At 42.5% G+C, this 15,250-nt stretch overlaps 1 protein-coding gene across 6 annotated transcripts in view; it reads right to left on the reverse strand.

Annotated features, from left to right (window-relative positions):
- Nucleotides 1-434: 434 nt before the first annotated feature.
- LITAF (lipopolysaccharide induced TNF factor) overlaps nt 435-15,250 on the reverse strand; it is an 88,943-nt gene continuing 74,127 nt past the window's right edge. Inside the window, exons 1-9 of one of the 6 annotated variants that reach the window (XM_080386869.1) lie at nt 14,943-15,083; nt 10,528-10,596; nt 10,185-10,293; nt 8,185-8,256; nt 5,464-5,546; nt 4,132-4,190; nt 2,772-2,954; nt 2,210-2,366; nt 435-1,863 (exon numbers count right to left, since the gene is read on the reverse strand). In XM_080386869.1, the coding sequence (XP_080242995.1) occupies nt 1,755-1,863; nt 2,210-2,366; nt 2,772-2,949 (444 nt within the window). In that variant the 5' untranslated portion in view covers nt 2,950-2,954; nt 4,132-4,190; nt 5,464-5,546; ... (2 more) ...; nt 10,528-10,596; nt 14,943-15,083 and the 3' untranslated portion in view covers nt 435-1,754. Of the gene's footprint in view, nt 1,864-2,209; nt 2,367-2,771; nt 2,955-4,131; nt 4,191-5,463; nt 5,547-8,184; nt 8,257-10,184; nt 10,294-10,527; nt 10,597-14,942; nt 15,084-15,250 lie in introns of those variants that run through there. The other 5 variants (XM_080386867.1, XM_080386866.1, XM_080386865.1 and 2 more) reach the window with 5 other exon arrangements.

The following is a 15,250-nucleotide window of genomic DNA, read 5'->3' on the forward strand; positions in this document are numbered from 1 at the left end:
TTTGGCCTGTGTCATTAGAACAGAAAATTCAACGGAGCTTCACCCAGGCCCTTAAAGAACATGGAAAGCATTATGGTGGGGCAGCAGCAGACAAAAAACACAAGCTAATACCGCATCATCAAAGTCAAAAGCTATAAAACTACCAGGTTTTTATCTCCATCATTCTCTTGCCAGTTAGTAGCTACTGATGTGAATTCTTATGGTACAGGGCGACACACAATCAGAAGCATTTTCCCAGTGCACAGGAGGCTCTTAAACCACTTGCAGACTGACCCACTGACAGCAGCAGTTTACAAAAACTAATTAACACAAGGCCTAGACGTTGCATTTGTGATCCACAAAACTCCCGAATTTCAAATGTGAAGTGTTGAAAGACTTTTGAAAAGTTAACATACCAAATATTTACAGAAGGCACATTTGGCAAGAACAGTAAATGCAGTACTTCGCATTTATTTCAGCTTTTTACTTTTACAGAGTTTAATACGGTGTTAGCATCATAGCCTTGTTTAAACACCTGTCTGCCTTTTCTAGACAGGCATCATTCAAATGCATCAAGACGTTATTTGGACCAAGCCTGCTGCTTATGACATGGTAAAATATTTCAGCCTTCAGCACTTCATTCCCTAATATTTTGCAATCATCTTCTTAAATAAGCATATCCAGCTTAAGTTTCTGAAAACAGAACCTCTCTTTCATTTAGAAAAAACAGAGTACAAGCCTAAATAATCATCAGAGAAACTCCTTAACATGTTACCTTCTTAATGAAGAAACAGCAGTTAACAAACAGATCAACAATTAAAAGCTCAGGTCCTGCTTCTGTGTTTTGAACGTAGAAATTCAAGCTTTAGGTTAAGGCTGAGGTTTGTTTATGATCTATCAACTGACTTATGCAAATGTACAAGAAGGTTTTCCAGTGCTATAACCAAGGCTGTATGGGCATCTTTACTGAGGTGGAGAGAAGAGAATACTTCACAGGCTTACAATCAGCAGTAAAAAACCCAACCAAACAAAAACTACTGAACAAGTGTCTGTTAAATTCCTGTATGAACATCTTCACTGCAAAGCAGAGATATGACTAGACTTAAAATTGGCAAGGAAATTTCAGGCACTAGATTGAATCACCATTGATGCACAATAACCTGAGTCATCCACTTGGTAAAGCAGCCTCCAAGAACGAAGAAGCTTTTAGGTTTGGTTCTCTTTCAACTAAAAAAGTTTTAAAGTGAATTGTAGTGCTCATGAAAAGATGCCAACAAATCACTTCTTTTGTCAAAGAGGGGAACCTGTCTCAGAGGCAACCAACTCCCCGCCAGTTTGTAAACAGTGCTGTTGCCAAAGCGTCAACACCAAACATGAGACATATATAGGTCTCCATAGATGCTCTCCTCTTGGTCTGTGCTGAGACTGCAAGCAAGTACACCAGCTTGCAACATGCCTGAAACAAGATTAACTGAAGAACATCACCAGCCTGTTTTGCATATGTTTTGCATAAAGCAGAGAAGGAAAATATTTGGTTGCTATCAACTGGTGCCGGACTGAGTTGCCCATAAAGATTACATATACTTTTTACAGACCTAAGTCAGAACCCCCTCAAGCAAATTCTTGTTCAAATAATCTAGCAATAAACATTACTTTTGATTGATTTCCAGTGAAAGGATGCACAGAAACAACCAGAAGTCTCCATGAAGCTTCAGAAAGGGCTTGCAGAGGTGCTGACCAACTTCATCAATCAATTATCAACGTTTAAACATCGCCTATAGACGTTTGTAAGAACCAACAAGAGCGTTGCAGTTCGGACAGGTGTGATCCACATCCTTTAGGGCATCAATGCAGAAGGGGATTAAGCAGCAGCCACCTATACACCTGAAAGGGAAAAAAAACCCACAAAACAAAACCAAAACAATCTGTTATACCACTTATTACATACACAAGAAGGTAAAATACATTTCCTGCAAAAGCCCTCAGTAAAACTGGTACCATGAAGCTTTAGAAAGAACACTATATATGGCTATGGAGTCCATCATTTTAGTGCTCTAGAGCTGCTTCAAGGTCCTATAGAACTTGAATGCAGATGTAGGCTATTCAAACAATGAAGGGTCAGGTCCCAGACAGAATGAGAAGGCAACAAAGCTAGAGCTTTATTACTCCTTAGACTTGTAAAAGGTCATGTAAGAAGAGAAAAATAAAGTGCAAATTGGAATCAACCTACCCCAGCAGGCAGAGGCCACCACACGACAGCCAAGTCAAAGCTCCTGAGTCATATGAGAGACGTGTCACAATCATCTGATTACAGGAGGGGCAGCACATCTGAACTGGGCGGTCATAAAATACTACTGGTTGCTGCACATACACTGTCTGAACTGTAACTGAGCAGAGAAAAATGCTGTTTATTCAATGGGTAAATAAGGAAAAAAGGATAGTTGATCAACTTCTTCTGAGCTAGAACCAGCAATTACTCCAAAAACTTTCACGCTCAGAGCAATGAAACACACAGTGACAATGAGAAATCACCATGGCATTTCCTAATGCAGAAACACACTGTCTTAAGAATAAGGCTGCATTAAAAACTGCAGAAATCCAAATTACGTTATTGATATTAATACACACTGAAGGGTTCACAAGAATTGAGTCACCTTATTCCCCTCAAAAATATTTTTTGGAAGGCAGGGAATGCCTGTGAACCTTGATCTTTCATCTTCTGCACAGCACCTATTGCCACAGCCACTTGACACCTTCTTAACATGAGGTACAGCGGAGTTTTTGAGGCTTACTGGGGTTATTCACTGGTGCAGGCTGCCCCATGTATGGGGGCGGGTTCATTCCTTTTCCATCTGGTTTCTGGCCAGGTTCTGGGACAGGATAGGGGTGAGGATAGCTCACATTGATTCCTGTTGTTTCCTCGTAAGAAGGTGGTGCCGATGGAACAGGGCTGCTAGTCAGAGCAGACATTGTATCTAAAATATAATAAAGAGAAAATTACAATGAAAGGCATTATTTATTGAGTGCAAGTGACAATTAATTGGGCTCTATTCAGACAGAAACAAGAAGATAACTACATTAAAATGCACCTTTACCCAGCATAAAACTTATTGACTGCTATTTGTTTCTGATAGTATTAAATGTTAGTCTCGATATCATTGTTGTTGTTGCTTTCTTCCCTCTTCCTTTTCGCAGGGCAGTTTACACTTTTTCCCACATCAATTCTTCTTTTATGAATTAAAAATACTAAAACAGGGACATGAGGCACCTTTATTAGTGTATATATATAAAAAATTCTCAGCATAAAACCTGTCTAATCCTTAAATTATTAAATTGCCTTTAGGGAATGTAGTTCCTGAGAAAATGGAAGTCATCACTTCTTTCACACTCAGATCAACACATGGTCACAGCAGACAGTGGAGGAACAGCAGTCAGCAGAGAACCAACCTACAGCTCTTGTACAGTGAACAACCTAATGCATAAGAGTTTCCCACACAGTGGCCTGAATAATCCTTTCAAGCTAGAATGATTACTTTATCAGATAATTTATTATTCCAAAGAAGAGACAACTGTTGTAAAACTATGCATCTACAACTACCTTCTCCCAGATTATTTCATTCCATTCCATTGAACTGTGCAGGTGAAGTCCAGAATTTGTTTGCTGTTTTCAGTGTATTGTAACATTTACAAACACCAGTTTAACAACCATTTGCATCAACAAGATTAATCCCAGGAAAGAATGTAGCTATTTTGTGCACAGTCTGGAACTTCTCCACTGCACATTCTGGAAAAGGTTTTTCTCATCACCATTTCAAGACATTTGTGTAACAGCCACCCTGAGACCAAAGCATCCTGGACTTCTAAATTAACACACAGAGTCCTACTATTAGTGAGCTATGGAAGAACTGCCTAACAAACTCCCTTCTTCCTTTGGTCTCCAAAAATCTGGCTTTCTGTACTTTTTAATATGTACCTTTTCCCACCTATCAGCCAATAAATATATCGCATTCCCCATTCAGAAGAACCGATCACTTTGGCAGCTAGACTGCAGAGAAGGATCCAGCAGACCTACCAGGCCAGAAGCTGAATGTAAGCTGACTGTGCCATGAAAATAGCAAACGTCATGCAGGGATGTGTAAGCAAAACCAGTACCTGTATGGCAGCTGAAAAGGTGTTGCTGCTCTGGGAAAGCCCCCACAGGAGTACAGTATCTAAGAAACAAATAGGTGAACAGATTCCAAAGAAAACAAAGCACCAGGAACAATCACAAAGGCTAGAAAAGAGGACTTCTGACAAAAAGCCAAAGAAATTGAGTTTCCTTAGTTTCAAAAGACCAGAGAGAATAATGAAGACAGAGAGGTAGCAATGAAAAAAAACTAAACTTCTCTGAGAGTAAATTTTAAGGAAAACTAAAAAAGCCTTTTAAATAATAAGCTTTTCCCTGTGCCTATTAATAATACTATCTAAGCAGTAGATAAATCAGCAAGAGAGTTGTGAAGCCTTCCCTCCTGAAAGTTTTAGGAACAGTTATTGTCTGTCAGATGTTATGATGTTATGTCAGAAATTATGTATCATTCAGCGTTAACTGGATTTGAGAACCTCTTCACATTCCTTCCAACTTTATTTTCCATTATTTCAACACTTGCTTTTGAAAATAAATTCAACGCCGTTGATTTTAAACACCTATTTTTATGTACGCTGTTTCAGAAGTGAGATGCTACACCTTTTTAAGAAAGTAAGGCCCAATCCTGAACAAGCTGCTTGCAAATTAACTCCCTGCTCCTAGAGCTCATTGCAAGACTGGGACTAGAGCTAACTGAAAACCAGCTTCCCCTGCCTAAACCCTCCCACCCCCAAAACCAACCAACCAAAAAAATCCCCAAACCAACTATGATTACGTAGAGTTGCTGAGTACCAAACTTACTCAAGCTTCAGATAAGATAGTAACCGCAGTAAATTGATACAGCAAAAAACATTAACTCAAGGATTAGACAATAATGAAAACAGCAGCAAGAGGAACATTCTAGAAAGGATTTTCAGCATTTTATTTTACCTTAGGCGAGGCTTACAGCCTGGGTTAGTAAGTAAACTATGTGTTATACTTCCCTATGCAATCTTTTAAAGCACTAACAGATTTTCTATAATTTCCACTCACACTTTGCTCTCTGCAAATAGGTACAGAGCAGCTTATAACTTTAATCATAATGTGTTACAGATAACATTCTTATATAAAATACCATTGACACAGACATGTCTGGGAACAGCCTCATTACAAAGAGGACAAAAGAATAATATTACAAACCAACCACAGATCATATAAAAAGTGATACAGAATCTTAAGCATCTATATAGAATAGGGAAGACTTTAATTTCTAACACCTTAGCAAACTGTACCCAGCTACTTATGAAACAACAGTAATTCACTAACTGAAAGATAAACAGGCACAAAAGCAAGCTGATGGCAGAAGCAGGAACTGAACCCACCCGTTTTATCTTCTTAAAGCAGACTCTCAAATGCTGCTCCCAAATAATTCAAAAGGGAAGGCTGTTCAGTGACAGGTACTCAACTGCAAGACAAAGGATAAGACGGGTAACAGGGAAGTCAAATACACCAAGAAGTTATCTGCAGGTAGCATATATGCAAATGATTAGGCAACATTAAAGCTATCTCAAATCAGGATACGCAAACATTGAAAAAACAACAAGCACACCAAATGCAAGACTGGGCTTTTTACATGTATAAAAAAGAAGTTTCCATTTACATCTGGAAGTTTCCAATCCAAACACCATTAAGCACAGAGAAGAACTAAGCAGTTCTGGCTTCTTTTCCCAGACTCTCACTACTCTTTTGAAATGTGGTAAGACAAAGACAATGGCTTCAGCTACTCATCCCCTCATTCTTGTACTCCAGGTGCACAATAGTAAAGTGGGCATTGACTCACTGTGCCCAGCTGCAGTCTTTACCTTTCCGTAGATGAATTGCTAGACTCCAGAGAAAAATTAATAAAGCAGCAAAAGCACCAGTTTCCTCCTCTGAGTGGATTTTTCTTTTTTGTTCATTCACTCAAGAGAAAGAATCACAAGTACTTAGAGCTGCGAGCACTTTTCTCAGCCCAAATTTCTTTCATAAGCACACGTTGGAACACATCGGCATGGGACAAAGTGCTTTTCCAGTTCTTTCCTTTCTGCAGAGGTCTACTGCTCTACGTACAGAAGAAAGCTGTCCTAAAGGGAGGGAAAGGGCTGGTAAAAGCCACAGCATTCACAAACCACGCTATTCAAATGAAACTGGATTGATTACTTAGGCTAGCTGGAGAGACCAGGAAGACAAGTAACAAATTCCACTGACAGAACGATGCATGTATACCCTTCTCTGCAAGCGCGGCTCTGTCACTTTTACAACTGCACTAAAGCCAGGTGAGTTTTGGGAATGGAAGCTTTTTGAAACTTTTGAATACTTAGTGAAACTCAGCAGTGTGCGGCATTTTTTGCAGGCTTTTGCATTTTGCAAAATTATATTTCAACTAATTCAAACACTCCCCCCATTTTAATTCCTTAAACCCTAACTCCATGCAGCAACTTAAAACCAGAACTGCCATTTCAACACTGCAAGAAAATTTGCAAGCTGTACCTGAAAAAAAAAAAGCACACCAGGCTAAACTTTCCTTTTATCTCGCTATTGGAAAACGAGAATTAAGTGAATCAGAACTTCTAAGGTAACTTACCTGAACAACTTATTACCCAAGCATTCATTATAATGCCAAGATTTTTACAGCCATCTACCATGGGCTTCAGGGTTTGTATCTGACAAAATCACCCAAGATGAAACTGACTTGAAACTAGCAGTATGCTCACAGGCAGCTACACATTGCAGAAGGATTCAGTGGGGTTATAGCTCATCAGACAACTGTCCAATAATGTTTAAGTAACTAATTAAAATATAGGCTATGACCTACATAGTTGGGGTTTTTTAATAGCTGCATAGCATTCCTAAGTACACCCTCCTACAACACGGGTTTGTAAAAAGTTGGACGGTTTCTCCAGAGTGCTAACTGAAATACCAAACTGTAAAACCAAGCGTAGATGAGGAAGACTCTTACTCTGACCTTCTTCATCAAGATGCATACAGATATTACAGGAAAGGTAAGAAAGAACTTATGTTTATCACAGTCCAGAAGCTACGCAGGTCTTAGTGGACATGCCCAAAACAACAGGTTGCCCTGTGATAACCTATGACTGCTACATCTGCCAGATAATACACATTTGTACCTTAACTTGTGCCATTGCCTGTTCCAGGAAGGGAGATGTATTCAAGATTCCCTTCCTCCAAGGGGCAGATTTACTGTAAGAACATTAGGGCACCATTATCTGTGTCATGCTCCCAAATACAGAGACTGACAAAGCTGCAGGGCTGCAGTCATCTTGCCCTACCTCTTCATTCTCCATTCATGATGCAGGCCACTCAGGCTCAGTCTGGCTCACACGCTTTTCATGCGTCTTCACCTAATGATAATCACCATAACTACAAATCGTCCCCCCCACACCCATAACTGGACACAGATTTATTACCATTTTCTCACCATTGGATGCATCCCCCATCTTATGAAAGTTTTTGATATTGCCCACATTGGTATGTTAATGCCATGTAGTTTGAAATAGCAGCCTTTTTCTGAGGACAGGATGCAAATGTGTATTCTAAGAATGCAGAAAAATACCTTTTGCCCAAGGACACATGGGGGAAAAAACCAGGAGGGGCAATGAGTCAAAAGCGGAAGGGTAAGTCAAGCCATTCATGCCTTACCCAACAATTACACATGAATCATTAGGCAACAATTTTTTTAACCTCAGCTGGTTTCCCTGACCTGCACAAGAGTCTAGTAGAAACGGATTCCACAGCAGCACGCAGGTTACCAGCAACAGCACCTCAAGGATAACTGCGGGTAGGTAATCTCTTTGCTCCTCATCAGGAGGGGAGGAAAAGAAGGTCTGTGCAGTCCTCACACTTAACATTCCACTTGGGAAGAAACTTACGTGCAGAAGCGTTGCTGCTGGGAGGCTGGAGAACATGGAGGAATTTAGTCATCCCTCTCTCCCTGTCCAGCCAAACCTGAGCCTGGCATCTGCTTTTACCACGACAGCAAGTACTACTCTTTAAGAATAGAAGAGCAAATAACACTCACTACCTTAGAGAACCATTTTTCTTACCTGACATCTTCCTTAGCCACTCAGGTACAGACCAGAAACGCTCCACTGGCTTTTAAACAGGCTTCCCTGAAACTAAATAATTATGTCTGTATTTGTCTGAAGTCCTTTTGTAACAAACTTTAGTATAAGAAAACACAATTTTTAGTTTAAGTCAGAGTGTATATCTCTCATAGGAAATTTTTATAAAAGATAAGCATAGCTGTCTGTATGAAAGTTTGAACTAAGAACATTTGCATTGTTTGGTATAGATTTACAGCTTTCCTGGTTTTAATCAAAAGAAATTTCTATCCTTAGAATAGCGCAATAGCAAATGTCCTAAATCAATCTAGTACTATTTCTACCAAAAGATCCAACTTGCCACTTCCAGCTGGCTACTACTAGGGAGTGCGTTTTCAGCAACATCAGTTCCTTACTCTCATCAGCCACAGAACTGCATAAACACTAGTGTTACAAGGGGAGATGGCAACAGCTCGTGCAAGGGAATGTAAGCAGATTGTGAAACCAGACCCAGCATCTCAGACCATCTGTTTTTATTTTCATAGAGCATCATTCCAAAACTCAGAATCAATACATATGTGCTCTCAGCAAGAGGAGGGACATTCCCATTACACACATTTATTAGGATGACTTAGAAAAGAAGTACATAGTTTATTTTTATCTTCCACTATAAGGAAAGTTGCTGAATGTGAATTTATCTGAATGCATTATGTCAAATTGCTTTCAAGAGAATTTCACTGAGAGGTACAACACACTAGCAAAGATAGCATGCAAGACAAGGCAAGGACAGGAAAATAAAGTAAGCCTGTAACTGGCTATCCAAGTTGACTTTTTATAGGAGTGTAAGAAGTGATTATTTTCTTAGATTTCTTAGCAGTTTTCGTTTCTGGGGGGACACTTTTTGAATGGTATATATGTTGGATGAAGAAACCCAAGATGTGTAAATTTGGTCATTCACATTGATAACAGAGGAATTTCACCAGTGTGCTTAACTGTAACTACTGCAACTAATGTATCCATGACATCGCTGAGCTGCACAAGGCTGTATTATATAGTTTAGCTACTAAGTATATAAGAACCAATCCCAAAACAAGACATGAGCCAAGAGTGCTGAAACAGGGCCAGAAGGAAAGGTCATCAAAAGGACAAGAAGAGGAAGATGATGAAGAAAGGATGAAGATGTCACATACGACCACCAGAGCACCCATTAGACTACACATGCATAGTAAGAGTGTAGATATGATAAGTAGTTCTTGGAACTGTATGAATATGCTAATAGTTTCTCAGAAATGTCATTAATATGTATAGATTGCCTATATAAAGATAAACTGTGAACAAAGTCGGTATGTACGTTGGGCAGAACTTATCCCCTGTGCATCCAGCACTGAAAATAATGAATGCCTGCTTTCTAACAGTCCAAACTGGGTATTGGAGAGCTTTGTCTCTGATTTTTTAATATCAACATTTGGGCAGAAGACAGTAGATCTCAAGCAGGGACATACGAGGTTCCACTCAGAATGAAGACACAGTGCTGCACATCACTTGTTGGGCGCACAACAAAGGAGGTGGCAGGAGGAACAGGGCTGGAGGAAGGATGCAAACCAGCATGGCATGAGGGGCTTGAGCTGAGCAAGGGAGCAGACACCACTGAAAGAACAGGAGATGCGCATGGTTGCCAGGACCATGAGTGCCAAGCCACTGCCATCCAACCCTGAAAGCTTGAAGCTTCTCTCAGAAACTCGTGCCAGATTCTCAACTTCTGCTGCTCTATTCCCAGCCCAACTGCCTTCTCCTGGATGTAACATCCTTCACATGTCCCCACTGCCCAAGCTTATTCCAAGAAGCTATGCATCTCAATTTGAAAGACATTACATAAGCAGGCCTCAAAGCACAGAGTACAGCACAGCCTGCACTTGGCGGGGAGAGAAATGGGGCTGGGGGGGGGAAGTCTCAAGCACTAAGAAAATAAAAAAAAATTAAAAAGAAAAAGAGGTTTGACTTACTTGGATTGTTGCACGTTTGTAACACACAGCAAAAAGTTTCTGCTATAGACAACGGTGGTATCTGCTCTTTTAAATCCAGGAAAACACCCACTGGGATTACCAGCAGAATCTGTAGGCAACACACACAAGGGCAAAGAACAGATTAGTTGGAAGGAAACAGAAGCGATAATAGGACAGGTTTTGCTAGAAGCAAACAAAAAGTACAGTAAACATGCCAGCTAATAATGCAGAATTTCCCCATCTGGCTGTAAGTAATTCCACAACAAGAACAGAAGTAGTGAACACACTTTGGAATAGAAAGCTGTAACAGAATACAAAGTCAAAGGGCCTTGAACAACCTCACCTGTGTAGGTCCTAAGCAGGTGGCTGATCCAAATGACCTCGAGAGATTCCTTATCCAACCTAAATTACTCTATAATAACATAGAAAACAGAAGTCAGATTACTGTACTAGAAAACGATTACAAAGGTCCAGTTCTGGTTTTAGCCATACACTAGAGACTAAATACTAATTTATGACAAAACTGATGCAAAAGATAGCAGTCATGATGTAAACAAAACAAATTAATTTGCTTTAATGACTTCTTCACGGAGGACAAGTCTCCAGAAAACTGCCTTAATTGCCAGGCTGTATTGATTGCTGCCAGCTTGGTTCAGGTCACGGACACACTAACGCATCCCAAGTACAGAGACTGGCAGCAACAACAGGAACTGTATGTCTGTTAAATACTCATGCCCCAAGTACTGTCGTACGCCCAGCAGAATGCAGATTCTTGATCAGTATCTTGATATCAAAATATTAATGGACCTGACATGCTATTACTTTTCTTTCTTACTTCACAAGACATAATGTAAATATATCTATTTGAGAACACAGGAATTTCACACCATTTTAAGACAAGCTTGATTTTTTTGCTTTTTTGTGAGATGCTCCAGAAACTCCCATCTATTATGGTTCCAAACTTTGTAATAAGTATTAGGCTTAACTCATAACCAGCTTCTCTTGTTCATCCTTTATATCATTCTTTAAGCAGTTATAGATCCTAAAGTTTTTCTCATATACCTCTACTAGCACAATTTCTCAGCTAGAGTTCTCAACCACTGCCTCCTGCCTGGTAAACCTCTGCTGGTCTTACAGTATCCATGTTGCCTCCTCACCACTCATGTCTGTATCTGTCCACGTCCACACTGCTACCCTCCAAGATCACCCATCTTCTCCCTTCCACGCTGTACCTAGGCACAATCAACTACCACCACGCACCAGCTGAGCAAGCACAGAGCTCAGTTATGCAGCCAGTCACCCTCAGTGCCTCTGCAGCCATGTGGGCCAATTCCTCCACTGAGTCAGTAGCCAGTACTTACCTTCCTTAGCATATATACCACCTACATACTTGCCCACATACCAAGAAGAAAAGTCGTCATCTAAAGCTGTTGTGGTTCCTGCTCTGGGAAGCTATATATTCAGCCTTTCTTTCCCTCACTATCCAAAAATACCTCCCTTAAACCTTCAACTACAAGGATAAGGCTCTGTGGATGCATCTCCAGACTGCAAACCTCAAAGAAAGTCAGTATTATTTCTACACAACATAAGTTCATTTGTAATCCATGACTGCTTTCCTCCAACCAAGCCAATTCCTGTACATGTTTCCACAGTCATTCTTAAAAGTTTTAAAATAAGCCTCAGGTAGCATCTCCTAATTTTACACTTTTTCTGACCATGTCCCTCAAGTCAAAAAGTTCTTTCAACACCTGAAAGATGCCTACAGAGAACTTTGCAGGTACAAAAGACAACACATAAAGAAAAAGAATTTCAGGCTTAAGTATCTGATTGGGGTGGGAGTCACTCCATCCATGCAAAGTACAACTAAGACCCAGCACAGACGCTTCCCGACAATGACACAAGCCTCCTCGCTTTCACAAAGTGCTGAAAAGTCTCTGCAACGCTGCCCACTGCCTCCCTTACACCACACAGCTTTCATCAGGATTTCAGTGAAGCCTATAAACATTTCTATAAAGAACTTAACACAAGTTTGTTCACTCTTCCAGGTTACACAGGACTAATCTGCTGCACTGGAGGCACGGCAATATATCAGTAAATGCTACTAATGTTTGTACATTTCAGTAGTCCCATGGTCTTCCCAGTAGACTAGGCAGAGAGGCGGAAAGGTTTATTGGAAAAGCAATTGTGTACTCAGTCCACTGCAGGTATTACAGTACCCACGTAGCTAGGGCAAACACAGGAGCTGGTACAGAAGGACAGAGGTGGCTACAGGCACAGTGTGTACACAGCAACAGTACTTGTGGTAACCCATCATTTCCTTGAGGACAGGCGTTGTTGCTGTTTCACACCATTCTCATACACTGCAGCTTTGGCAGACTGAAGAGGGAACAAGACAGCACAGATGACTAAACTCAGTGATGATATTTGTGGTATCAAATATTCCACAGCTGTATTTTTAAAAACCACTGACCTCCTGTTTTCTTTAGAAAAAGCAAAGTTTCCCCTTGTGACTAAAATACACAGCTGAATCCTGATCAACTGCCCCCAGTCACAGTGCACTGGTTTTGGCTGGGGGTGCATAAAAAGTTGAGAGAAGCCAGCTGGGACAGCTGAGGGGAACGGATCAAAGGGATAGCCCATACTGTATGATCCCATGCTCGGCAACAGACCTAGGGGGAAGGCTGGTGGGGAGCTCACTGCTCAGGAGCTGGCTGGGCATTGGCTGGTTGGTGGGGAGCAATTGTTTTCATTAGCATCACTTGTCTTTCTCAGTGTTTATTTTTCTATTATTTTCCTTTTCATTGCAATTGTTATTATTTTTACTTTATTTCAATTATTAAACTGTTCTTATCACATTCCACGAGTTTTCTCCCTTTTACCCTTTCAATTCTCTTCTCCCCCATCCTGCTGGGTGGGCAGTGAGCAAGTGGCTGTATGGTGCTTAGCAGCTGGCTAGGGTTAAACCATGAGACACAAGTTATTTCTGCTGCACAGACATTGTGTGACTGAGATGTCCTCACCTCTGCTTTACTGAAGAGCAAGTTCCAAGAAATCAACACCCTTTCATAGCTTTAAAAATTGTCACGATCATAACTTCCAGCATGAACACTTCTAGTCTTGATATGTAATATTCAATAATTATTTTTAAATGATGATGCATTTTTTATTTATTACCATTGACTAGTTTTGGAAAGCTAGTTCAATTTTAAAACGCTATGCTTTTTCACCTTTTTCTTCCCCCCTTCCTGGAGACAGATACAAACAGGTCTCAGGTCTTCACAGTGCTTGGCAGCACCCCTGGCATGGCAACCACCTCTCCTGTGCCTTCCTTTTCTTAAAGTTTCAAATCCAAAGCACAGATAACATTTACCAAGTACTCCAGTGACTTATAAAACTATAACCAAGTATTAGTCCCTTTAAGTTATCTATCAAAACAGAAATTCCTAATAAAGAACAAGATGACATCAGGACTACAAATAACCTCTCCAAAATACTGAGTATTGTGGAGGTAAACACAACTCCAGCTTTTCAACTTAGTTTTGCTAATGTCCCTTCTGCTTTAAATGTCAAGAGATATTTGAACTATTGCTTCACACAGGCAGTACAAACGTGTCTCTCACCATCCTGGGCACTACTTGAAGATTAGCCTAGTGACAAGAGAAAGAGGAGGTAATAACCCATCTCTGCTTAGTATACAACAAAACAACAACAAAAACCAAACCCCAAAACAAACAAACAAAAAACACACACAAAAAAACCCCTCCACAAAACAGAAACAAAACAACCAGAAAATAACTGCTTACAAATACAGCTTTCCTAAGCCAGCCTGGCCAAGCAAATATGTTGTTGTGCTTCCCCTACTCTGTCTCTTGATAAAATTTGTCGCGATTTAATCCCTTAAACAAGTTCTACTCAGCCCTCTTCACTAGAAATCCCCAGTTGCTCTCCAACCCCACAGCAGGGGCTCCCTGACCCGAAGAGTTTGCCAGCTGCTGACCGGCAGCACCTGGAATGAAACACGGGCTAAAGGCTAATCTTTTTGTTAAGCCACCAGGCAGGAGATACAGGTTTATCAGAGCACTGGGGAAGCCCCAACACAGCACTTGCTTGAGCCACCATCTCGGTTACCCGAGGGCCTGACATTAACTTCCCTGTTTACCGTCAAGAAGCATTAAAGTTGTGTAAATTTCTCAGGCGTTCACGAGGGAATGAAACTCAAGAATAATTACCAAAAAAATAATCCTTATTATTATTATGTAAAAACAACCAATGCCACTTGGGTCGCACCGGATTTTACACTAGGAAAACAGAAATGCTGCTGCCCAGCGTGTTCTCCCCAGCAGCTGATGTTACCGACGTTTAATGCGGGACTTGCACCAAGCCCCCAACAACCCCGGTGCGTGGCCGGTGCCCCCCGGGCAGAGCCCTCCGCCAACGAGCCGCCGCCCAGCCCGCTCGGGGCAGGGGCCACTCCGCCCGAGCCCGGCGCCCGCCGCGTCTCGCTTCTCCCGCAGCCCCTCCCGGGCCGCCCCGCCGGGACGGGCGCCGCTCGCAACACGGCCGGCCCCGCACCAGCGGCCGGCCCGCCGGGGCGCCGCGGGAGGGCTGGCAGCGGAGCACCCCCCCGCCGCGGAAGGGCTGGCAGCGGCCCCGGCAGCGGAGCACCCCCCCCCGCCCGCCGCGGCCGCGCGTCCCGGCCGGCAGCAGCCGGGCTCCGGGGCACAGGCCGGGCGCCCCGCATTGCCCCGCCGCTCCTACCGCTGGCAGCGGGCGCCTCCTGCCCTCCTCTCCGCCGGAGCGCGGCCTGCGAACCGCAGCGCTCGGCCCGTCCCCACCCTAGCTGTCCTCCGCCCCCTTCCCCCGAAACCGGGGAGGGCGGCCCGTTGGCCGGAGCGCCGCCGGGGGGCGGGAGCCGCACGCCCCCGCTGCCCCGCAGGGACCGTCCAGCGGGGCCCCGGCGGGGCGGCAGGAGGGCCCCGGGCCGGCGCTCCCTTTGCAGCCCTGCCCGCAGTAGCGGCTGCTCCTCAGCCGGCCCCTGGTCGGCGTCGCCACACGCCACGTTTGGT

This window comes from Falco punctatus, assembly GCF_963210335.1.
Source record: "Falco punctatus genome assembly, chromosome: 4".
Taxonomy (NCBI): Eukaryota; Metazoa; Chordata; class Aves; order Falconiformes; family Falconidae; genus Falco; species Falco punctatus.